This window comes from Lucilia sericata, unplaced genomic scaffold (assembly GCF_015586225.1).
Source record: "Lucilia sericata isolate MDLA Ls3-8-SP2 unplaced genomic scaffold, ASM1558622v1 Contig000078F_arrow, whole genome shotgun sequence".
Classification (NCBI taxonomy): Eukaryota; Metazoa; Arthropoda; class Insecta; order Diptera; family Calliphoridae; genus Lucilia; species Lucilia sericata.
Window position 1 is genome coordinate 726,371 of NW_023994111.1, and position 22,252 is coordinate 748,622.

General features: G+C 31.9%; 1 protein-coding gene across 1 annotated transcript; it reads left to right on the top strand.

The window, feature by feature from the left end:
- The first annotated feature begins 1,489 nt into the window (after positions 1 to 1,489).
- On the top strand, positions 1,490 to 3,083 carry LOC119616528. The gene is made up of 2 exons (XM_037972929.1): positions 1,490 to 1,954; positions 2,505 to 3,083. The coding sequence occupies exons 1-2, from the start codon at positions 1,490 to 1,492 to the stop codon at positions 3,081 to 3,083; spliced, it is 1,044 nt and encodes a 347-aa protein (XP_037828857.1).
- Positions 3,084 to 22,252: the final 19,169 nt, after the last annotated feature.

Consider the following 22,252-nt stretch of genomic DNA (forward strand, 5'->3'; position numbering starts at 1 on the left):
GTCATCAATGTATACTAGACACATTGGAAGGTTATACACATTCATCGGACGTGCCTGATCGCATACCAGACAAAGAATATGTCGGAAACTTTGAAACTCTAATCCCAGATAGAATGTCTTGGTCAAGCGGAACATTGGAGCAAATACCAGTAGGAATCCGTTGCTACACGGATGGCTCTAAATTAGGGGACAAAGTGGGCATGGGGTTCTATATTGAAGACCCAGAAACAGAAATATACCACCGTTTACGTAATCATAACACAAGCTTCCAGGCAGAAGTACGAGCAATAACGGAATGTGTAAATTGGATTAGAATAAATATGGCTCCCACAGGGCTTAATATATTTACCGACAGTCAGAAGGCAATTAGGTATTGGATTGTAAGAAAGCTTTAACTGAATACTCTCCCAGAGGTAAGGTTCACATCATATGGGTACCAGGCCACTCGGGAGTAGTCGGCAACGAAAGGGCGAATGTAATAGCTTTAAAGGGAAGGGAGCTCGATGTAGTTAACCTGACAAACGCAAAACCATTCGACGCAACAAAAGCTGAATTAAAAATATGGATGAGAGAATCCCATAAGGCCTCTTGGAATAATGAAACGGTGGGTAGAACCACAAAGATTCTATGGGGTGACCCTGATGAGGGCAAGACGAGAAATCTCGTCAAAATGAGCAAGTCTGAGGTTAGTATGATGGTACGTATTCTGAGTGGACACACAGGATTACGTGCACATCTATACAAAATTGGACGTGCGGATTCAGACGAATGTAGAGCATGTGGAGAGGACAGCGAAACTCTGGAGCACTTTCTTTGCTACTGTCAGGCATTCGTCGAAGTTAGATCCAAGTATCTTGGAAGTGATGTTATTCCGGAAATAACATTCTTAGCCAACACTGATTGGAAGATTCATAGGAATTACGTCCAGGAAACTGAATTTCTGAACATGGAAAAATAATACATTCAGTGAACAAGTTTTTTTTTCATGAATTGGAGCGCACAACAGGCCCGATAGTGGCCTAGGTGTATTTCGTCGGATTTGATACATCCTCCTATCAACCTAACCTAAACAAATAATTTCATTTTATTAAGCTAACATTTGAAAAAATGAATTACTTTCGAATAAAATAAAATATGAAATTGGAAGTGGCACCACGATCACACTGAAGGGCCGACAAGTCTAATGAAAAAGTAAAATGAAATTCCATCCGTATGACAAAAAAGAGAATAAAAGTCGTATGATTTATATTTCACTTTTTTTGTATGTGTTAACATAAAAATACATCCCTGATCTAATGCGACTTGCTTGTTTTTTAATCATTTTTTTTATCATTTCATATTAAGGGAAACAAACTGACAGCTGACAAGGCGGGTAGTTTTTTGTATCACTTTTTTGCAATATTATTGACACATTTTATTATTTATTGCGTGGAATCTCGGATTATCTGGGATGACGGAGGAGGGGGCCATGGATGACGGCGCACAGAGGATGAGGCATGATGATTCATCAGGTAACGTTGACGTGACATCTTTTGATGCTGATAACCAGAATAGGTTCTCCAAATTGGGTGATTTGGATTTTATGGAATCGGGCAATGAGGAGAACGTATTCTCCAAACATACCGACAATACCAAAAATCACACCAATGAGGCCACCACAACTGATTGCCCCACAGAGGCCAGGAGAAAGTTTTGCCCACCGATTTTCCTTTTCGACCAGAATATAAAGGCTCTGGCAGCTCAATTAGAGGCAAGGACACCGAAAATTCATTTTAAGATAAAGAATGTGAATCACCGCAAGAGCAAAATGTATTTCTCGGACGCAGCTGTACATTCGAAGATTATGGCAATACTAAGGGAAAAGAAAATCAACTCATATTCCTTTACCCCAAAGGAATTGGAGCAGATATCGCTGGTTCTTCGTGGCCTTGATTTTAGAACGTCAGCTGAGGAAGTTAAAGAAAACCTTGACGGAAGGATTCCTGGGATTGTGGAGAGGATTTCTAAATGCTCTACTCCTCACTCAATGTAGAATCACTATGAGACTGGCTGTTTCTTGTTACTCTTCATCCCGGAAGGAATATTGATGATATTAAGCATATCAAAAGCGTCGCGAGTCAGATCATATCGTGGGAGAAACCTAAGAATAAACTAAAGGAAATCCAATGTCGTAGTTTTTCCTTTTCGACCAGAATATAAAGGCTCTGGCAGCCCAATTAGAGGCAAGGACACCGAAAATTAATTTTAAGATAAAGAATGTGAACCACCGCAAGAGCAAAATTTATTTCTCGGACGCAGCTGTGCATTCGAAGATGATGGCAATACTAAGCGAAATGAAAATCAACTCATATTCCTTTACCCCAAAGGAATTGAAGCAGATATCGCTGGTTCTTCGTGGCCTTGATTTTAGAACGTCAGCTGAGGAAGTTAAAGAAAACCTTGACGGAAGGATTCCTGGGATTGTGGAGAGGATTTCTAAATGCTCTACTCCTCACTCAATGAAGAATCACTATGAGACTGGCCTGTTTCTTGTTACCCTTCATCCCGGAAGGAATATTGATGATATTAAGCATATAAAAAGCGTCTCGAGTCAGATCATATCGTGGGAGAAACCTAAGAATAAACTAAAGGAAATCCAATGTCGTAGTTGCCAGCACTGGGGGCACATCGCGAAGAATTGTAACGCTGCATTTAAATGCGTCAAATGCGATCAAGATCACGAGCCTGGCAACTGCCTGAGAGTAAATCAAGATGGCACTCAACCAGCATGTGTGAATTGTGGTGAAGTTGTCCACCCGGCTAATTGGAGAGGTTGCAGCGCCTATAAGAAATACGTTGAAATGAAACGACAAAGAATGAGAAAATCTCAGGAGGAAAAGGAGATTGCCAAGAACAATGTGAGGAACATGGCAACCTCATTTATTTCTCCGGGTAAATCATTTGCTAACCTCTTTCACAAGGATAAGAACAGGGTGAAAACATCGATCGTCGACGAATTTCTTAAACTAACTAATTACTTTATGGTACCGGAAGAACTTACCATTGAACAAGAAATTGAAAAATTCCTTAAAGAATACCGCTAAGATCGAATTCTTACGTCTTTACAATAAAATCAAAAATGTTCCATAGACATCTTAATTATATGACATTTAATGTACGGTCTCTGATCGACAGAACTCGACAAATTGAACTTTCAAATACTCTAAAATATAATAAAATTGACGTGGCATTTATCCAAGAGTGCCACATCAGGGCAAACAGGCGCATATCTCTAGATGGCTACAATGTTTTCCTAGACAATTCTCCTGTCAGAATGGCAATATTATTGAAAAATAACATTTCATTTGAAAAAGTATTTATTGATATCAACCAATTTCAAACTAATTTTATTCAAATTAAGATTAATAAGAACAGCCGACTCGAGAGAATTCTAATTGGGTCCGTTTACATTCCTACAAATCTATCTCGCGAATCCTTGACTGGCGGACTGAACGTGATTCTGGAGACAGCAAGCCGTTTCGATGGTCTGATTCTCGGGGGTGATTTCAACGCCAAGAACACATCCTGGGGTGATCACTCCGAAAATATGAATGGAAAAACTTTGTACAATTGGCTTCAAGACCACCCGACTTTGTGATATTAGACCGTCCTACCCCAATGGAGACTCGTTTCTGGACCACTTTCTTCTGAGTGCACATTAGGGTGGGTCGAAAAAAAAAGTTGAGTCAGTCACCCCCTACGATTAAAGATATGTTAATAACATTTCAAAAAATATAAAAAATATTTTTTTGCCACGCCTAGAAATACCGCCCTTTTTGTTTTATATATATAACGTCGCCATTTTAAGTCCGATTGTAACATATAATATATCAATATTTATGGCTTGACTGTAGCTATATTTCACCCTCTGACAATTTTTTAATTCGACGTCATATTCTATGCTCGACTTCTGATATCTCGGATCCTTCCCCAAAATCTAAAATTGTGGCTATACTGTAATAAAATACATTTAATTATATGAGCTATTTGCTTCTAAAATGCTCACTTTTATGCATAAACAGCTATTTTACAGGTATTTAAACTACCTGTATAGTTCTAACTACAAACAATTAATTTGCTGGGGATATGGTCGAAAACTATTTTTTCAAATTAATTTACAATACAAAAATTTCATTCTGCCCCCTATCTTAACACAAGAAAGATAATTTTATTCAGCATTTAATTTTATTCATTAATAACAAAATCACGTAGGTACATAAAAACTAAACATTTTATTTTATAAAAATCGCTGAAAAATTAAGGAGTTTATAAAAATATTTCATGTTTTTACCATACAATTACTTGCTCGTTTTTTTTAACAATTTTCAAAAATGTTTATACTAATTTTTATAAAATGTAATAAATTTATTTAAAGATATATTAACTTTTCTTAAATAGTTATATATTTTTAAAGAAGTTCTTGAAATAAAAACTAATAAAAAACAAGTAAGAAAGTATAGTCGGGCATGGCCGACCATATGATACCCTACACCAGTTATGAATATTAAATGTGATTTATTTTTCATAATATCGCATTTATCTTCAATATTCCCTTGTTCCGATACATTTAAGCAATTTATGGATGAAAAACTAATTTTCTGAAAGAGGCTTTATATGGGGGATAGGGGCAAATATGGACCAAGCCCGATAACATTTTGTGAATATATTTATATTTACATAATATTTTATTGTGCTGAATTTCATCGGGATATTTGTGTTTATAAGTTAATTTGGGACATTCAAGTAATTTTCTGAAGGGGACTTTGTATGGGAGCTAGGGTCAAATGGGGCCCGATCTTTATGAAATTTGGCAGGGTTATCGAAACTTCTATAAAACATAGTTGTGCCATATTTTATCGATATATCTGTATATTTAACATAATTATGAGCTCAGAAGCCCTTTTCGGGGGGTTCTGTTCTATGGGGGCTAGGTGAAATAATGGACCGATTTTAACCATTTTCAATAGGCTTCGTCCTTGGGTCAAATAAAACGTGCGTGCCAAATTTCATCCAATTATCTTGAAAATTGCGACCTGTAGCTTGCGCACAAGGTTTACATGGACAGCCAGCCAGCCAGCCAGCCAGCCAGACGGACGGACGGACGGACGGACGGACGGACATAGCTTAATCGACTCAGAAAACGATTCTAAGCCGATTGGTATACTTTAAGGTGGGTCTAGGACGAATATTTTTATATGTTACAAACATCAGCACAAATCCAATATACCCTCCCCACTAAAGTGGTGTAGGGTATAACAAGTAGGAAAGTATAGACGGGCATGGTCGACCATATAATATCCTACACCATGAGTATATTTTTAAAATTTTAAAAATAACTTTGAATTTTACCTTAATTCCAAAGTATTTAAGCAAGTTATTGATAAAAATCAAAATTTTCTAAATGAGGCTTTATATAGGAGTATAGGTCAAATATGGGCCAATCCTTATTAAATTTGGGAAAAGGATATATTTTTAAATAACAGTTAGTTTTGTTTCATTGCGATACAAATGGTTACAAGTCAATTTTAGACGTCTAAGACATTTTTTGAAGAGGGGTTTGTATGGGGGCTAGGGTCAAATAAGGGCCGATCATTACGAAAATCTGCAGTGTCATTTGTACTTATATAAAACTTATTTGTGTTAATTTTTAGAGAGATAACAGTATATTTGACGTAATTATGGCATAAAAAGCCCAAATCGGGAGGTACGGTTGTATGGAGGCTTGGTGAAATAATGGACCGAATTTGGGCTTCGTCCCTGTGCCCAAAAACATGCTTGGGCCAAGTTTCATCAAATTATCTTGAAAATTGCGGCCTGTACCTTGCGCACAAGGTTTAGATGGACAGCCAGCCAGACGGGCGGACAGACATGTCTTAATCGACTCAAAAAATGATTCTGAATCGATCGGTATACTTTAAGGTGAGTGTAGGACCAATATTTTTGTACACCACTATAGTGGTGTAGGGTATAAATATTAGTCGGGAATGATACCAGTTATGAGTATATCTAAAATGTGATTTATTTTTTAATAAAGCCTTTATATAGAAATTTGTCCACTACTTTTTAAGCAATTTATTGATGAAAAACTGATTTTCTGAAAGAGCCTACACCACTATAGTGGTGTAGGGTATAAATATTAGTCGGGAATGATACCAGTTATGAGTATATCTAAAATGTGATTTCTTTTTTAATAAAGCATTTATATAGAAATTTGTCCACTACTTTTTAAGCAATTTATTGATGAAAAACTGATTTTCTGAAAGTGCCTATATATGGGAGCTAGGATCAATTATAGACCGATCCCAACAAAATTTAGTGGAGGGATTTATGTTCATATAGGAGTTAGATATGCAGAATTTTATCATAATGGTAGTGTTTAAGAGGGAAATAACGGCAAGCCACAATTAAAGGCTCCGATTTAATCCATCTTCAAACAACTTCGTCCTTTGGTAAAATGAAATATTTGAGCCTATTTTCATCAAATTATCTGGAAAATTGCGATTTGTAGTTTGACAACAAGGTTTACATGGACTGACAGTAGGACGGACATAGCTAAACCACTATATTGCTGTAGGATATATGTAGTTAACTTTCTTTTATTTTGAAAGGAAGTTAGAAATGAAATGGTTTATAACTGAAAAAATTAAAAGGATTTCTGTTTTATATAGTTCATAAAAAAAATTTTTTTCGACTGTTTTTCCTGGCAAATTAATTGTTGTTGTGAGAACGGTTGATAAATACTTGAACATTTTTAAATATCTATAAAATAGGTGTTTTTGCATAAAAGTGAGCATTTTAAAAGCTAATAGTTCATATAATTCAATGTACTTTATTCCAGTATAGCCACAATTTTAGATTTTGGGGAAGGATCCGAGATATCAGAGGTCACGCATAGAGAATGTCGTCGAATAAAAAAATTTTCTAAGAGTGAAATATAGCTACAGTCAAGCCATAAATATTGATATATGACATGTTACGATCGGACTTAAAATGGCGGCGTAATATATAAAAAACAAAAAGGGCGGTATTTCTAGGCGTGGCAAAAAACATATCTTTAATCCTAGGGGGTGACTGACACAACTTTTTTTTTGTCCATAGAGACCGACCCACTCTAGTGCACATTTTGTTCAAAACTTTAGGATTACTAGTTTCAAAACTTTAGGATTACTAGTTTGTCAACTTTCTTGGACCATTTCCCCTTAAAATTGGAATTGAGATTAGAGAATACGGAGTTTATATTAAATCCTGCACATTTTCATACCTCATATAAAAAGTCGAACTGGAACTGACATAGATATTGCCATGAACTCTATTACACCTCCTGAATACGGAAATCTTAGCAACAATGAAATAGATTTTCTTATAAATGAATTTAACTAAATTCTTAAACAAATATACCATCGAACTGGCAACCGGGCTAGCGTTGAGTATAACATTCTATCAAAACAAATTGGCCTTTTAAGGATAATCCTGAAAGATCTAATTAATATGGACCATGCGCAAATATTCAGCAACAAGTTGGAGAATATAAAGCCCGGCCCATCGGCGTTTAGGGAGATTTATAATATGGTGGGGAAGGGGAAATCTGGCTTCTGCTCGCAAATCATCGTCAATGATACTACCATCTCTAATGATTCTGAGATAAGCGAAGCATTTCGTTCTTATTACTCAGATGTGTACAGTGAAAATTTACCTGTGTGTCCCGTTTCCGACCTCTCTGAGCGAGTTTCATCATACATCGCGGATTGCCCCCGACATATTTATTCGTTTGATATTTCCTTCGGCTCTATTCGAAACGACGACAGTTATCATTTCACATATCCTCCTGAAATTAAACAACAAAAATCTCATGGCGTTGACAATATACCAAACTTTTTAATAAAAAAATTACCAGACTCTTGTCATGTATTTTTAACAATTGTCTGAATAATTGCTACTTTCCTAAAGCGTGGAAAACTTCTTAAATCATTCCAATTGAAAAGAAAAACAACAGCACTCGGATTGATGACTTCAGACCCATCTCATTATTATCGAATGTTGGTAAAGTTTTTGAGCATATCTTAAAGAAAAAAATTGAAAATTTGGATTTAGGCGGCAACATTGAAAAAGCATTTGATTCAGCTTGCCATAAGGGGATTCTATACAAATTAGCTGACTTAGGCGTTGATCCTTTCCTAGTTAAACTTTTGACAAATTATTTCATGGATCGCGAATTTTACGTTGGGATAAATAACTCGTCCTCGTGCTTCGGTAATGTCAAAAGTGGGGTACCCCAGGGAAGTGTCCTGGCACCTCTGTTATTTAATATATTCCTTTATGACTTCCCACATACCATGGCCGGTTCAAAGGCAATATTGTACGCTGATGACTGCATGATATATTCACATAACGAGTTTCCACTGCGGGCATTAACAGAGGCCACGGCACATCATCAATGACTATTATAATAAATGGGGAATCCGTATAAATACTTCAAAATCCGAGGCAATTTGCACTAGAAACGCCTCAGGAAAATGTCATCGCCAGGTCGTACCACAAAGTAAACATCTCTCTCTCAGCCTCGGCAATTCAGAAATCCCCTTCAAACCGTCCATTAAATATCTTGGAGTTCACTTTAACAAATTAAGGAAATTTAATAATCACAGCAGATACCTTTTGGCGAAAGCAAAGAAAATCACGCGAATATTTTCGAGGGTAATGCACAGCAAATTTCTCCCCCAGAGGACCAAATTACTATTGTATAATGTCGCGATTAGACCAGTACTCACATATGCTTTCCCCATTTGGTTCACCATATCTCCCGTGATAGCGAAAGATCTGGAAATCTTTGAGAGGTCCATATTGAGAAAATGTCTTGGTAAGAATTTCCGGAACCCAACTAGACGGTTCTCTAACTCATATATATATGAAAACTCGGATATAACTCCGCTGTGTACTTACGCACTGACTTTACAAAAACGTTTTGTAGAGCACCTTGAGTTCCATGATAACCACCTAATGATTGAGATTTTTGAAAGTGATTGATTGAATTGATTGGAACAATTCTACTTATCTGTCTCCCATTAGCATTGTTAACCTTGACCACGAAGCCATCTCTCACTCGCAATTTTCCCTCAGAACCGCGCCAGGCTCCCATAGGGGCTAGCTGAATCCCGACTGTGATACTAACATTAAGAAATACATTTATTTAATTTATATATATTATACATACTTAGGCTAATGATACTTGATTTATATGTGATATTCACTTAAGAAGACTGTTTGACGACAACGGCTAGTTGGACATCTCATACTTAATTTTTTGCTCCAGGATTTTATATTAATATACATACCTTGTTTGTTATCGGTGCGAATGTTTACTTCATGCTTTTCACCCATTATTGTCATTCCGAGAATGCTTTTGACATTTCGTTTTGTTATATAGTTTTAAGTGTTATTTATTTGATGTTATGTTTTTGTTTATACAGACTATGGCTCTGTTTGTTAACTTAAATGCCGTGAGCAAGCATTGAAAATACTCATTATACATATACTTTAGAATAATTGTCAATTATATTTTTAGCAAGTTGCTTATTCAATTACCGTGTACTAGAACAATACGGATATAGTTCCAAGAATCATCTGTTAATTATCATATGGTTAATATTAACCTTTCGAATGTTGTTAAAAAAAGAAAAAAGTCTCAATAAAGAATTCAATTCAATTTAATCATTTCAAAAAATGAAGAGAGCCATACGGCTGTCAAATTTTGCATACGTATTTTCTCTCAATGTGCTTTTCTTTATTGCTGTTATTAAATGTATTTTATTTCGCATTCTTTTGAAAAATCCAATTTTACTTTCTATTTTTTGGCATATATATTCGATATGTTTTAATTTCAGCTCGTTATCTATTATTACGTCGTTTACGTCTATTATTACGTCGTTAATTTTTAAAATTTTGTCATTTTGCATATTTAACTTTAACTTATGACGTGGTAGTAATTTTTACACACCCTTTTTTATTTTTTTGGTTTGTGAAAGAAGGCTTGCGAAAAAAAGTTAATTTTTTTTAAAATAAATTTTAAATTTTATCCTTATTTTTGTTAATAATTCATTTAGAAGCCGTCTATGTCTGGTTGTAAGTTATTGTTGCATATCTTTTCTGTTTCTGCTTCCGTAAATATTAGAGTATCATTTGTATTTTCATTAATTGCTCTATGATATTTAACAATTTTCCCATTTTTTAAATTTCTAAGTTATTAAACCATTTATTTTTAATTGAATATAATATTTTATTTTTAATAGCGAATTTTTGTAATGGTTTTTCTAGGCAATTGTCAAAGTTTAAAACATATTCATCTATATTGCTTATTTCATCACACTGTCTTATTGTACTTAGGTTGTTATATTGTAATATTGCTCTTAGTTCTGTATTAAAGTTTATTTTACTATATTTAAAAATTTCTACTTCGTTTTTTAGCTTTTTTACTTGTTTATTTCATGTTATAACTATATCTATTGTTTCATGATCAGCAATTTTATTGTCTTTATTATTATTCGCTACTATTGTTTCATTATTTGTAATTATATAATCCCCAGCTAGCAAATTTTTAAATTTTTGATCACATTCGAGTCATTTATAACTCTTCTACACGATTAAAATGATCATATATGCGCTCATTTTCTGATCATAAATGATACATTCGTCGGGAGAAAATGGTACCCTACCCGCGACTCTTCTAAATGAGTCATGTATGAGCCCCACTTCTGATCAATTATGACTAATTTTTTAATCTTTTTTGAGTCATTAATGAGCCATATAACTGGTCGTTTTTGAGTTATTTCCGAATCATATTATAGTAATTTTTGAGTCTTTTCTGAGTAATGTTTATGTTTCTTACAGACAAATACAATACAACAGAAAACAGTTTTTGATCTTCCGACTGCGTGAAATATAACTACAAACTAAATTTATAAACAATCATATTTCAAACACCTGGATGATCTATTTATGATTGGTATACATTTTGTTATTGTTTTTCAAATAAATCAGATTTCAAACATTAATTGGATTATTTAGACTTAGTTTAGTGATTAGTCGCCCAACTATCTTCCGTAGAAGATCATTAAACACAGAAAATTATTATAATTAAAGCATAATATAATTTCAATCTCCTTGACAAAAAAAAACGACTTTATAAATATCACACAAATTCAAATACTTATACATTTAATTTTATAAACGAAATGAGAATTATATCAACTCATTTTAGGCCACACAAAATGTTTCGCTAACTCTTCCAAAAGAGTCTTTTCTGAGCCCCATTTCTAATCAGTTTCGAATCGTTTTTGAGTAATTTTTAAGTGTAAGTGTTACTATTTCATTACAAACAAAAACAATTACATAAGGAACAATTTTAGATTTCCAACTGCTTGAAATATGACCACAAAATAAATTTTTAAAAATAATCATATTTTAAACACCAGGATGATGAATTTATGATTGCTATACATTTTGTTATTGTTTTTCAAATATTCAGTTTTCAATCATATATCGGGATCATTCCAGTCTATGTTAAAGTCTCCCGCTATTATTATTATATCACAGTTTTCATCACATATTTCCAAAATTGTCTTTTGAAAGTGTTCACAAAATTTAGATTTTGAACTACTTGGCGACCTATATATTGCTACTATTGTAAATGTATTTATTCCATTTTTCACTTTGTAGGCACTAATCCAGTATTTATGATCCATTACTAATTCATTTATCTTTTTTACATTATATTGTTTTTTAAAGTATATTATTATTCCATCTTTAAATACAGAGAAAGAAAATCAACTCTGATTTTTGACACATCAAAACAACCCTAGCCCCCATACAAACCCTCCTTCAAAAAATGACTTTAATTCTATAATTATGTACCTTAATTATATTAATATCACGATGCAATTCAGCATAAATAACTTTTGTATAAACTTTTTTTTTTATTTCGATATAGTCATATATTGATCATATTTTGGTAGGTCAATTTCAGTTTTAGTTATATCATCTGTTACGTGTGTTTCTGATAATATAATGAAATTGGGTGTATTATTTCTAATTGATTGAAATTATTTATTAGACCTTGGATATTTGTATACATTTCACATATTGACTTTGGTTGTTATGCTATTAAACCATTTCTTCTTTTTTATTTATATTTTTAAAATACAGGACATTCTCTTTTGTTTGTAACATGGTTTTCATCTAATCCTAGATTAAGTCCTTTGTTTTCTTTTTTGCAGTTAATACATTTTTTTATTATTTCTGTGTTACATTCCTTGCTCTTATGATTTCCATGACATTTGTAACATATTTCTTCATTTTTACACTCCGATGATTTGTGGTTATATCCTTGGCATTTATAACATTGTATTATACTAGTACCATCAAATATCCTACATCTTTCCCAACCAGCATAAATTTTTTGTACTGCCATAATTTTTGCATATGTTTCATTGTCTATTTTAATTTTTGCGTTATATATTGTTTTATTAAATCTTTTTGTTTCAAATATTTTTATTAATTCCATTAAAATTAAAATTTCATTTTGTTTTATCAATTTATCAATTATTTCGTTTTCTTGAATTTTAAAGTGCATATCTGTTGTTATTATTTTCTATTTGCTTTGGTACGGTCTTGCGTCAATTATTTTATTCCTTTCTTCATTACTCTCATTTTGAATTAACAATGTACCATTTTTTTATTTTCTATATTAGTTATTTTAAAATTTACTGGATCTATTCTTTGCGTTAATTCTGAGCTCATAATTATGTTAAATTTACCTATATATCGATAAAAAGCGGCACAACTAAGTTTTATATAAGCATTGATGACCTTGCCAAATTTCATAAAGATCGGCCCTCATTTGACCCTAGCTCCCATACAAAGTCTCCTTTTAGAAAATTACTTGAATGTCCAAAATTAACTTATAAACACAAATATCGCGATGAAATTTAGCACAAATAAATATTATATAAATATATTCACAAAACTTTATCGAGCTTGGTCCATATTTACCCCTAGCCCCCCCATATAAAGCCTCTTTTAGAAAATTAGTTTTTCATCCATAAATGTATCGGAACAAGTTAATATTGAAGATAAATGCTTTATTATGAAAAATAAATTACATGCAATATCCATTACTGGTGTAGGGTATCATATGGTCGGTCACGCCGGACTATACTTTTTTATTTGTTTTTATTTTGGTCTCACAATTAATGGGACATTTTTCGATACATCTGGCATCACTATATTGTTTGATAAAGTCTGGGCGTATGACATTTTTGTTTTTACATTTGTTTCTTTTATAGCTGTTTTTATCTCATTGCACATTTTATTGTTATTTTTTCAATTGTTTCACACATATTTTTCTTTTTGTTTTCAATTACTGTCAACATAAACGCCATAAGAGAAAAAAGAAAAGACCAAGAAAGAAAATAAAATTTTTATATTAATTATATAACAATATTAATTAATTTTTATTATTACTTAATCTTTAAATACAGAGAAAGAAAATCAACTCTGATTTTTGACACATCAAAACAACCCTAGCCCCCATACAAACCCTCCTTCAAAAAATGACTTTAATTTTATAATTATGTACCTTAATTATATTAATATCACGATGCAATTCAGCATAAATAACTTTTGTATAAACATAAATAGTTCCTTCAAATTTAATGAGGATCGGACTCTATTTAACCCTATCCCCCATATAAAGCATACTTTAGAAAATAATTTTTTAACAATTTTGTATTAAGAAAAATATCAATAACGCCGTCAATTGCTAATATGTCATTTACACCAAATCAAAAACTAGTTGGTTTTTGAAAAACTAAATTTTAAAAATCAATACGGTTATACCAACAGCTTTTGATTTGTTTGCCTTCTACTCACCTATACATACACACAATGAAATTTTCTTTTTTGTTAGGATGCAATTTTTTATTCAAGAACTTATTCTAATATAGTTTTTTTTAGTTAAATAAACAAAAATATACGATTATATTAACAAAAAGTATGTATTTTTAAAAAATTAAAAAATATTTTTTTTCTTTTTGACATTTTTCTTTATGAAAGCTTTTTAAAAGCTCAAAAGTGAGAAAACCAGATATGGAATTTTAATTTTTAGTTATTTGTATGGAAAAACCAACGAAATTTTAGTAGTTTTTCAATCAAAAACCAAATAAGACCGAAAACAACTAGTTATTGTTTGGTGTAAATGGCATATAAAACGGATTTTTAAAATCAAAGTTGCGTTTTACTCTTAAATAAACATAGACTTATAAATAATTAATAAATAGTACGGTTCCTATATAAAATACTTTAAAAAAACATCTCCAAACTTTAGAAACGGTGCAAAGCTAAAATCAAAAACATGTTTTCCGATTAAATGCACACATATTTTTCTAGGTTCCTTAAACATCATAGGGTAGAAGGGGGGCACATCTGCCAATAGCGAATAACTTGAAAACTGAGTAATCGATTTTATCGCATTATCAAATTTTGTTTTCGTTTATTGATTATCTATCATCCCTGAAAATTTGAAACATTAACTTTACATATGATGGGAGGCAGACATGATTAATTGTTTTTCAAAGGGTTGTGAAAATATTTCACTGTGTGAACTTTTTGTGCTAACTTTTTTAGTTTTTGTGATAGAAAAAATATATTGGTCAGTATTAGAACGTCAATAATAGTAAACAATAAGACATAATAATATTTTCGATAATATAATTTGAAGCCCGAAAAAATTGAAACTAAACCCCAGAACTGCCCGTGGGGCACATGCGCCAAATATATGTAATGCTTGTGATGTAGAACAAAATTTGGTTCAAATATAGAAAAAATCAGTAATAATTTGTTTTAATTTTTTTGTTAAGTTTTGTGAAATAAACAATAAATATCTGGTTTATTATACTTTGTTTAATGAATTAAAGTATAAAACAGCAAAATATGTTTTTATTTTTGTAATTTTTTCTTTTATTTTACTAATGACAAATCTGCCCCATCCCCTTGGCGAATTTACCCCATGGATGGGGCGGTATCGCCGTTTTTGGTCAGTGCGGAAAAGTTAAAAAAATATGTACATGAGGATGACTTAGGAAAGATTGAAAGGAATAAAACTAAAGCCAACATATCTAAGTATCCGAACCAAGAAAGAAATTAAGAATATGTATTGTGGTTTTAATTTGAGGCCGCCTCAAAAAAAGTGGCGTATGGTCCCCCTTCTACCCTATATGTCATTATAAAGGCCTCAGCTTCTGCATTCTAAATCCGGTTGATCGGTTGAGATATACCTAAGTTACGGACTTTTTAGTGCTTAAAGATATGAAAAACCTTGGTAGAAAAATATTAGAAGGTAGTTTCAATTTGTCTTAATGTCACCCTGAATAACCAACTGACAATTACCATATCTGTAATAATTTGTACGGTTTTTCTTATATTTCAAATAAAAATATAAACAAAAAATTTCCAACAAAATTAACAAATTTTATACATATATTTTGTTTAAAAAAGAAATAATTTTCAAAGAAAATATACAATATCAAATTGTAAAATAAGCTGACCGCTAATTTTTGTGAGAGCTAGAAGCGTTTTTGAAGCAAATCCCAAACGGGGTTGCTCATAATGAAAGCTTCCCAAAGCCATTCAAATCTATAACATCATATCCAGGGTAAACTGACTACACGTGCCTTGATCATGGCTATAATACAGAACTGAAAAAGTGAAGGATAATAATGGGAATATGAATTGCAGATCGAGTTTCTTCTTCAATAATGCCATTTTTCTTGGTCGAGGTGTTCTTTTTCTTAATAGATTGTTTTTTTTTTATTACATGCATTTTTATACCTACACCACCAAATGAACTAGAGGAATAATCATATTCTCTATTGATGCAGCTTATTCAGTATTGCGAATGTCGTCCAACAATTTGAGCTAGTCCACATACTAATGCCCTCCCAGAATACTGTTTAAACACTGATATTTATCAATCTTAAAATAATGTGATTGGTCTACTATATGAATGAAATTCAGATAATCCCCGGATAATATATTAAAATTTTTATTTTTTTAAAAAAATATATTTTTATTTTCACTTTTACATTATTAACTTAACACTATAACAGATAATCCCCGGATAATATATTAAAATGTTTATTTTATATTTTTTAAAAAAAAATATATATTTTTATTTTCACTTTCACTTTTACATTATTAACTTAACACTATGAATTACACCGCGTCTTACAATAAACTCCAAACTTTCTTAATTCTAAGTGTCATATTTATACCTAATAAGAAGCACAATCAGCAATTAATTAATAAAAACATAATATTGAATTGCAACATAATTATTTGTAAATTGATATTATATTTTTAATGTTCAGCGAATTTATTTGTAAACTATTTTTTATAAATATTTTATTAACTGTCAGCAAATAATTTTCAGGTTCAGTGAAACTTATTTAGGTCAGTTTTATTTAAGACAGTTTTGTAAATTTGTATAAGAGCATTTTCATGCTGTTTCCATAACTCCCCCTTTTGTTAGTTGAATCGTCCCGATTGAATCATTTTGGAAAATTTGTTTTAATGTTCTAATAACTTGTTGTCTATCTGGCGGATTCTCAGGATGTGGAGTTGTTGGCTTAGTTCCTTGATTATTGGTTGTGGAATTTGCTTTGTCTTTTTGTTTCCATATAGTGTAAATAATAATTATGATTACTGTCATTGAAAGTATTATGTTTAAAGAAAACTCAATTCTTTCTTCGGTTGATAATGAGCTTAATTCCTGAACATTGGTCAACTGGACTTCTTTCAACATTTGAAGAGAAAGAATTTCTTCAATATCTGTTTTGTTAATTGCAGAATTGGTGGAAGCGATTTCCAATCATGTACTTCCATTGCAAAATAATCAATACCGTCTAAATTAATTGTGGTATTATGAAATTTTATTAAAAAGCTTCCTGATAAATTCCATGGATTGATTTAACAGGATTATTCCAGGTTTTATTATATTAGTCATTAGGTTTAGTCTTGTGGCGGTATCCCTGTTTATTATACGTTGTCTGTTCGTGTTTTCTAACATGTTATTTATTTTATCAAGTACTATTTTATGATCGTCATGGTCCGGTGTTCCTGCCAACCATTTCCAAGCTGTCCCTAAAATGTCTAGTGAACGTTTCTGTCTTGGTCTCATATTGTTTAGTTGCAGTCGAGTCTGTTCAATCTCATGGTCGATTATTGGAAGTATGGAGTTGCTTGAAGGTATTTTCCTTCGAATTTCCTCTTTTAAATTCGTAATTACTTGTTCATATTTGTCCAAATCTATGGAATGGATTAATTTAAAATTTCCGTCTTGCAATCTTGTTAGTCCAGTGTGTATTGAAATTAATTGAGAATTTGAATAGTCTTTTTTTTTCGCCTAAATTTGTTTTGTCTTCTATTTGCTTTATTACGAGAAATTTTGAATAAGCGTCAATACATGTAAGGAATTTCAAATTTTGGGCATAAAAAATGTCAATGTGAAGGAACTCTCCCTCCTTGCTAGGAATTGGAGCCTATCCAATTGGAATCTTTGTTGGCTTCCTATCATATTTCGCTTTATTGCAAATATCACAATGCCTAATAAATTCCTTAAAATGATCAATCATCCTGGGCCAATAATATTGTTTATAAACTTGTTTATGATTTTCCTTAGAACTCCTATGTGCCCTAGTGTGAGTTTCCTTAATAATGGCTTTTTGGTCATTAATATTAACAATATCAATTGCAAAGATTCTTGTAAAAACAAACTTGTTTTGTAAATATTCCTTTTATTGTTTCCTTAAACTCATATAGATCTTCAGGACAACAATGTATCGCTGTCACTAAATTTGGTCGTAAAATTTCTTTCAATTTGTTCTTGAGATTTTCCCTTGTATCAAATTCTATAATGTGTCTAGTTCTATTAAATTGAGTAAGTGATTCATAATTTGTGAAATTGGCCCTGCTTAAAAGAATTTGTTGTTTAAATTCATTAAGTGGTTTGGAAGTTTTCTTAATAGTGAGTTCTTCACTACTTTCGGCAGAATGTTGTGTACTATGTAAAGACTCGTCATCAGAAATATTATTCAAAACATGTCTGGAAAGTGCGTCTGCTACAATATTTGTCGCACCCGGCTTATAAACAAATTTCGGGGAATACTCTTCTATAAAAGACATCCACCTCTTAAGTTTTGCATTTGGATTGTTAGAAGATATTGCAAATGTTAGTGGCTGATGGTCAGTATGTATTTCCAAATCTGCAACACCATACAAATAATTTCTCAAGGTCTTTAACGACCAAACTATAGCGAATAATTCTTTTTCATTTGTAGCGTAATTTTGTTCAGTAGAAGTCAGTGTTTTTGAGATAAAAATTATAGGTTTACCCTCTTGGGTTAAGACAGCTCCAACTGCTGCGTTAGACGCGTCAGTTGTCAGTGTAAATTTTTTATTAAAGTCAGGTTGCGATAGTGAAACTTGGTTAGTTAACAAATTTTTTAATCTATTGAAAGCGGTTTTTGCCTCTAAATCGAATTCTACTGCTGTCTTCTTGGACACATATTGTGAAATTCTTCCATTGTCTCCAGTAAGATATTTTGTTAATGGTTTTGAAATCTTGGCATAGTCCTTTATAAATTTTCTAGAGTATCCAGTTATACCAAGAAATCCTCTCAATTGTCTAAGAGTTTTAGGTTCAGGGTAGTTTAATATAGTCTCTATTTTTCCTGGATCAGTTTTAATTATTCCATGGGCAACAATATAACCCAAAAACTCTACTTCTTTCTTAAAAAAATTCGATTTCTCCAAGGAGTTTTTCATATTAGAATCCCTAAGTCTTTGGACTACCATATTTAAATGTTTTTTATGTTCTTCTAAATTTTCAGAGTAAACTATTATATCATCTATATAGACAAGGCAAAATTTCCCTATATAGTCTCTTAAAATGTTATCCATGGCGCTTTGGAAAAGGCTTGGTGCATTTTTTAATCCGAAAGGTAGTCTAATAAATTCATATTTTCCATTATTTATGGAAAATGCAGTTTTCTCAATATCTTCCGGTTTCATTAAAATTTGATGGAAGCCGGATTCGAGATCAATGGTGGAAAAGTATTTTGCTTTTCCTAAATTTTAAAGTATAACGTTACAATTCGGTATCGGATATTTATATGATATAGTGTTTTCATTTAATTTTTTATTAGTCCCATCTTCATTAATTCCTTTTTTTGGCACTACCCATATTGCGGAGTTGTAAGGGCTTTTACTGGGACGTATAATTCCGTCATTTAATAGTTTTTGTATTTCTTTATTTACGAATGAATTTACTGAGAGGGGATAGGGATATTGCTTACTCCATATAGGAGTTTCAGCAATTGTACGTATCTCAGCTTTTATATCCGTTCTAAGTGGTAAAATTGTATTAATTTTTGAATGCAAATTATCTATTTCCTTACGAATTTCACTTTCTAATCTATCAATTGTATTTTTCTCATGATTGAGAGTATCATCTACAAAAAGTTTGTCCTCAAGATTATTTCCTGAGTCGGTAAATCTATTTATAATATTTTCCTCAATTTCGCTTCTATGATTATTATCATTAATAGTTCTACTAGAAATTGACGTAGGTTTATTGAAATTTAAAAATTTATCAGTTTTATTGCCACAAGTAATCGTGCCATTTTCAAAATCAAGTTTAATATTTGCTTTTTTTTTTAAATTATATCCTATTAACAAATCAGATTCTAAGTTGGGAATTGCATAGAATCTTTCCCTTATGCCAAAAAGTCTTGCATCGTAGAAATGGTGAATAATTGTAAATCAAATTTATAGTTTTAATTCTCTTTTTAAGAACTAAGTCTTTCCTGTTAGTAAGGACATTTGGGCTGCAGTAACAACTGGTTGCCCCACTGTCAATTAAAATTCTGTACGTTCTTCCGGATGCTCCCATTCTGATGATATAGGGCAATCCGGGGTCATGTCTAAAAAAGCAGTTTCATTTAAATTATTTATTCTTTGTGCCTTATTATTTGGTTGAGAACTAAACTGTCCACTTGGTTGTTGTCTTTTTAAGCCATGATTAAATTGAGGCCTTTGAAAAAATTGATTGAGTTTTGTGGTCGTTGTTGCCATTGACCGAATTGTGGTCCTCGAGTGTAATTTTGAGTTTGTCCATTTTGAGGAATTTTATTTGTGTTGACAGCAAGATTTGCTGAACTGCCGATTTCCATCAGTTCAGGCTTTGCCTGACGTATGTGTCGATTATTTTGGTACTGAAAATTGTTATTGTCATTTCTGGGAGGAAATCGTAAAACATTCTGGTTATTTCTTGGATTTTGGCCATTGAATTGATTTCTGTTAAATTGAACTGCAAAATTAGCTCTAACATGATTAGCTTCTAGTTCCTGAGCCTTGGCTAAGGCATTAGGTAAATCAGAAGGTGATATTGAAAATAGAATATTTGCCAATGGCGGATTTAATCCAGTAATAAAAACCCTGAGAGCATATTGCCGATTTTTATTATTCAATTCATTTGTCAAAGAAGAATTTGAACCGTGAGTCATTATTGTCTTATTTATTAATAAGGTCAGTTTCTTATTCACTTCGTTATAATAATCTAAAATAGTCAAGGAACCCTGTCTCATAATACTTAATTCCTGTTCAATAATATGAATTGGCCTTTTGTCGGCATCTAAACGAGCTATTATAGCATCAAAATTGTGTACAGTAGCATGATTTGTCAAAGTGTCATTTGCATCATCTAATATTTTATTGCGTAAAATAGTCAATGCCGCGAAGTACCTACGACTACCCCTAACGTAAAGACTCATTGAATTGTTTGCTGCTTCTCGCCAACTCACATACGAATTATCCTTACCATTAAAACTTGGAAGGGATTTAATAATGTCCAAACTTTCGTCACATAGTTTGGTTTCGTCAATAGTTTCCTGTCTGTATTCAGTAACAGTATTTGTGACTGTAAGTTTGTCAAAGTTTACCTTCAGCAACTCCAACTCTCTTAGGAGTGGTGCCGTGGATTGTGTAACTAGTCGTAAAACCTGTTCTGTGTCCATATTGTTTGTTTTCATACTCCTAAATAGTCCAGTAATTTCGTCAACTGAGTCGTCTATACTATATTTTCTTTCTAGTTCTTCTAATCTTCGTCAACTATATCCAGTGTCCTGTAATTAGTTAAATATTTCAATTCTTAGTCCGTTAAATTGTCCACTACACTTTCTATTGAATAAGCCAGTTTTAAGCCTCACAATCAATACAACAAATACAAAAATTATATGATTCAAAGGATATTGTTTTATAAGATAATTAATCAGTTTTGAAGTTAAAAATATTTCCTTAAAAAATAAATATAAAAATAATCTTACATTTAAATTCTCTGGTTTACTCCGGATTTCTTCGCAGTTGTAAAATGTTGTGTAGAACTTGTTCTCCTTTTTTTTCTTTCTAGGAATATTTTTTATATGTAGAATTCTTTTCCTTATTCTAAGGATACTTGTTTGTAGAATTTTTCCTCCTTTTATAAGGATACTTATTTGTTGATTTTTTTCTCCTTTTTTAAAGGATACTTATTTGTTGAATTTTTTCTCCTTTTTAAAGGATACTTATTTGTTGAATTTTTTCTCCTTTTTAAAGGATACTTATTTGTGGTTGGACCCTTTTTTAAAGAAGGATCCCGGTTGAGCCCCCAATTAAAATGTTTATTTTATATTAAAAAAAAATATATTTTTATTTTCACTTTCACTTTTACATTATTAACTTAACACTATAACACCGCGTCTTACAATAAACTAACTTTCTTAATTCTAAGTGTCATATTTATACCTAATAAGAAGCACAATCAGCAATTAATTAATAAAAACATAATATTGAATTGCAACATAATTATTTGTAAACTGATATTATATTTTTACAGTTGTATTCATAAAAAATGCTTATTTTAGATTCAAATCACACAATAGTTAAAGTACACTTTAGACTTAAAAGCCATTAATAAAATTGTGGTATTCATAAACAAATAATAAATCTACATTAACTATTGTGCTGTTTATTGTTTACCTTGGCAGCACTGTACAATTTGGCTGTCATTTTTTGTGTTAGTGTTGCGAACAATTAGGATAAAATATTCGTTGAGTCGGTTTTCTTAATT

What these genes read in the sequence shown, in the direction of transcription:
- LOC119616528 (XM_037972929.1), top strand. Translation starts at nt 1,490, where the DNA reads ATGAGGCATGATGATTCATCAGGTAACGTTGACGTGACATCTTTTGAT. An exon ending in TTAGAACGTCAGCTGAGGAA is followed by an intron (nt 1,955 to 2,504) that starts GTTAAAGAAAAC and finishes CACTCAATGAAG; the next exon opens with AATCACTATGAGACTGGCCT.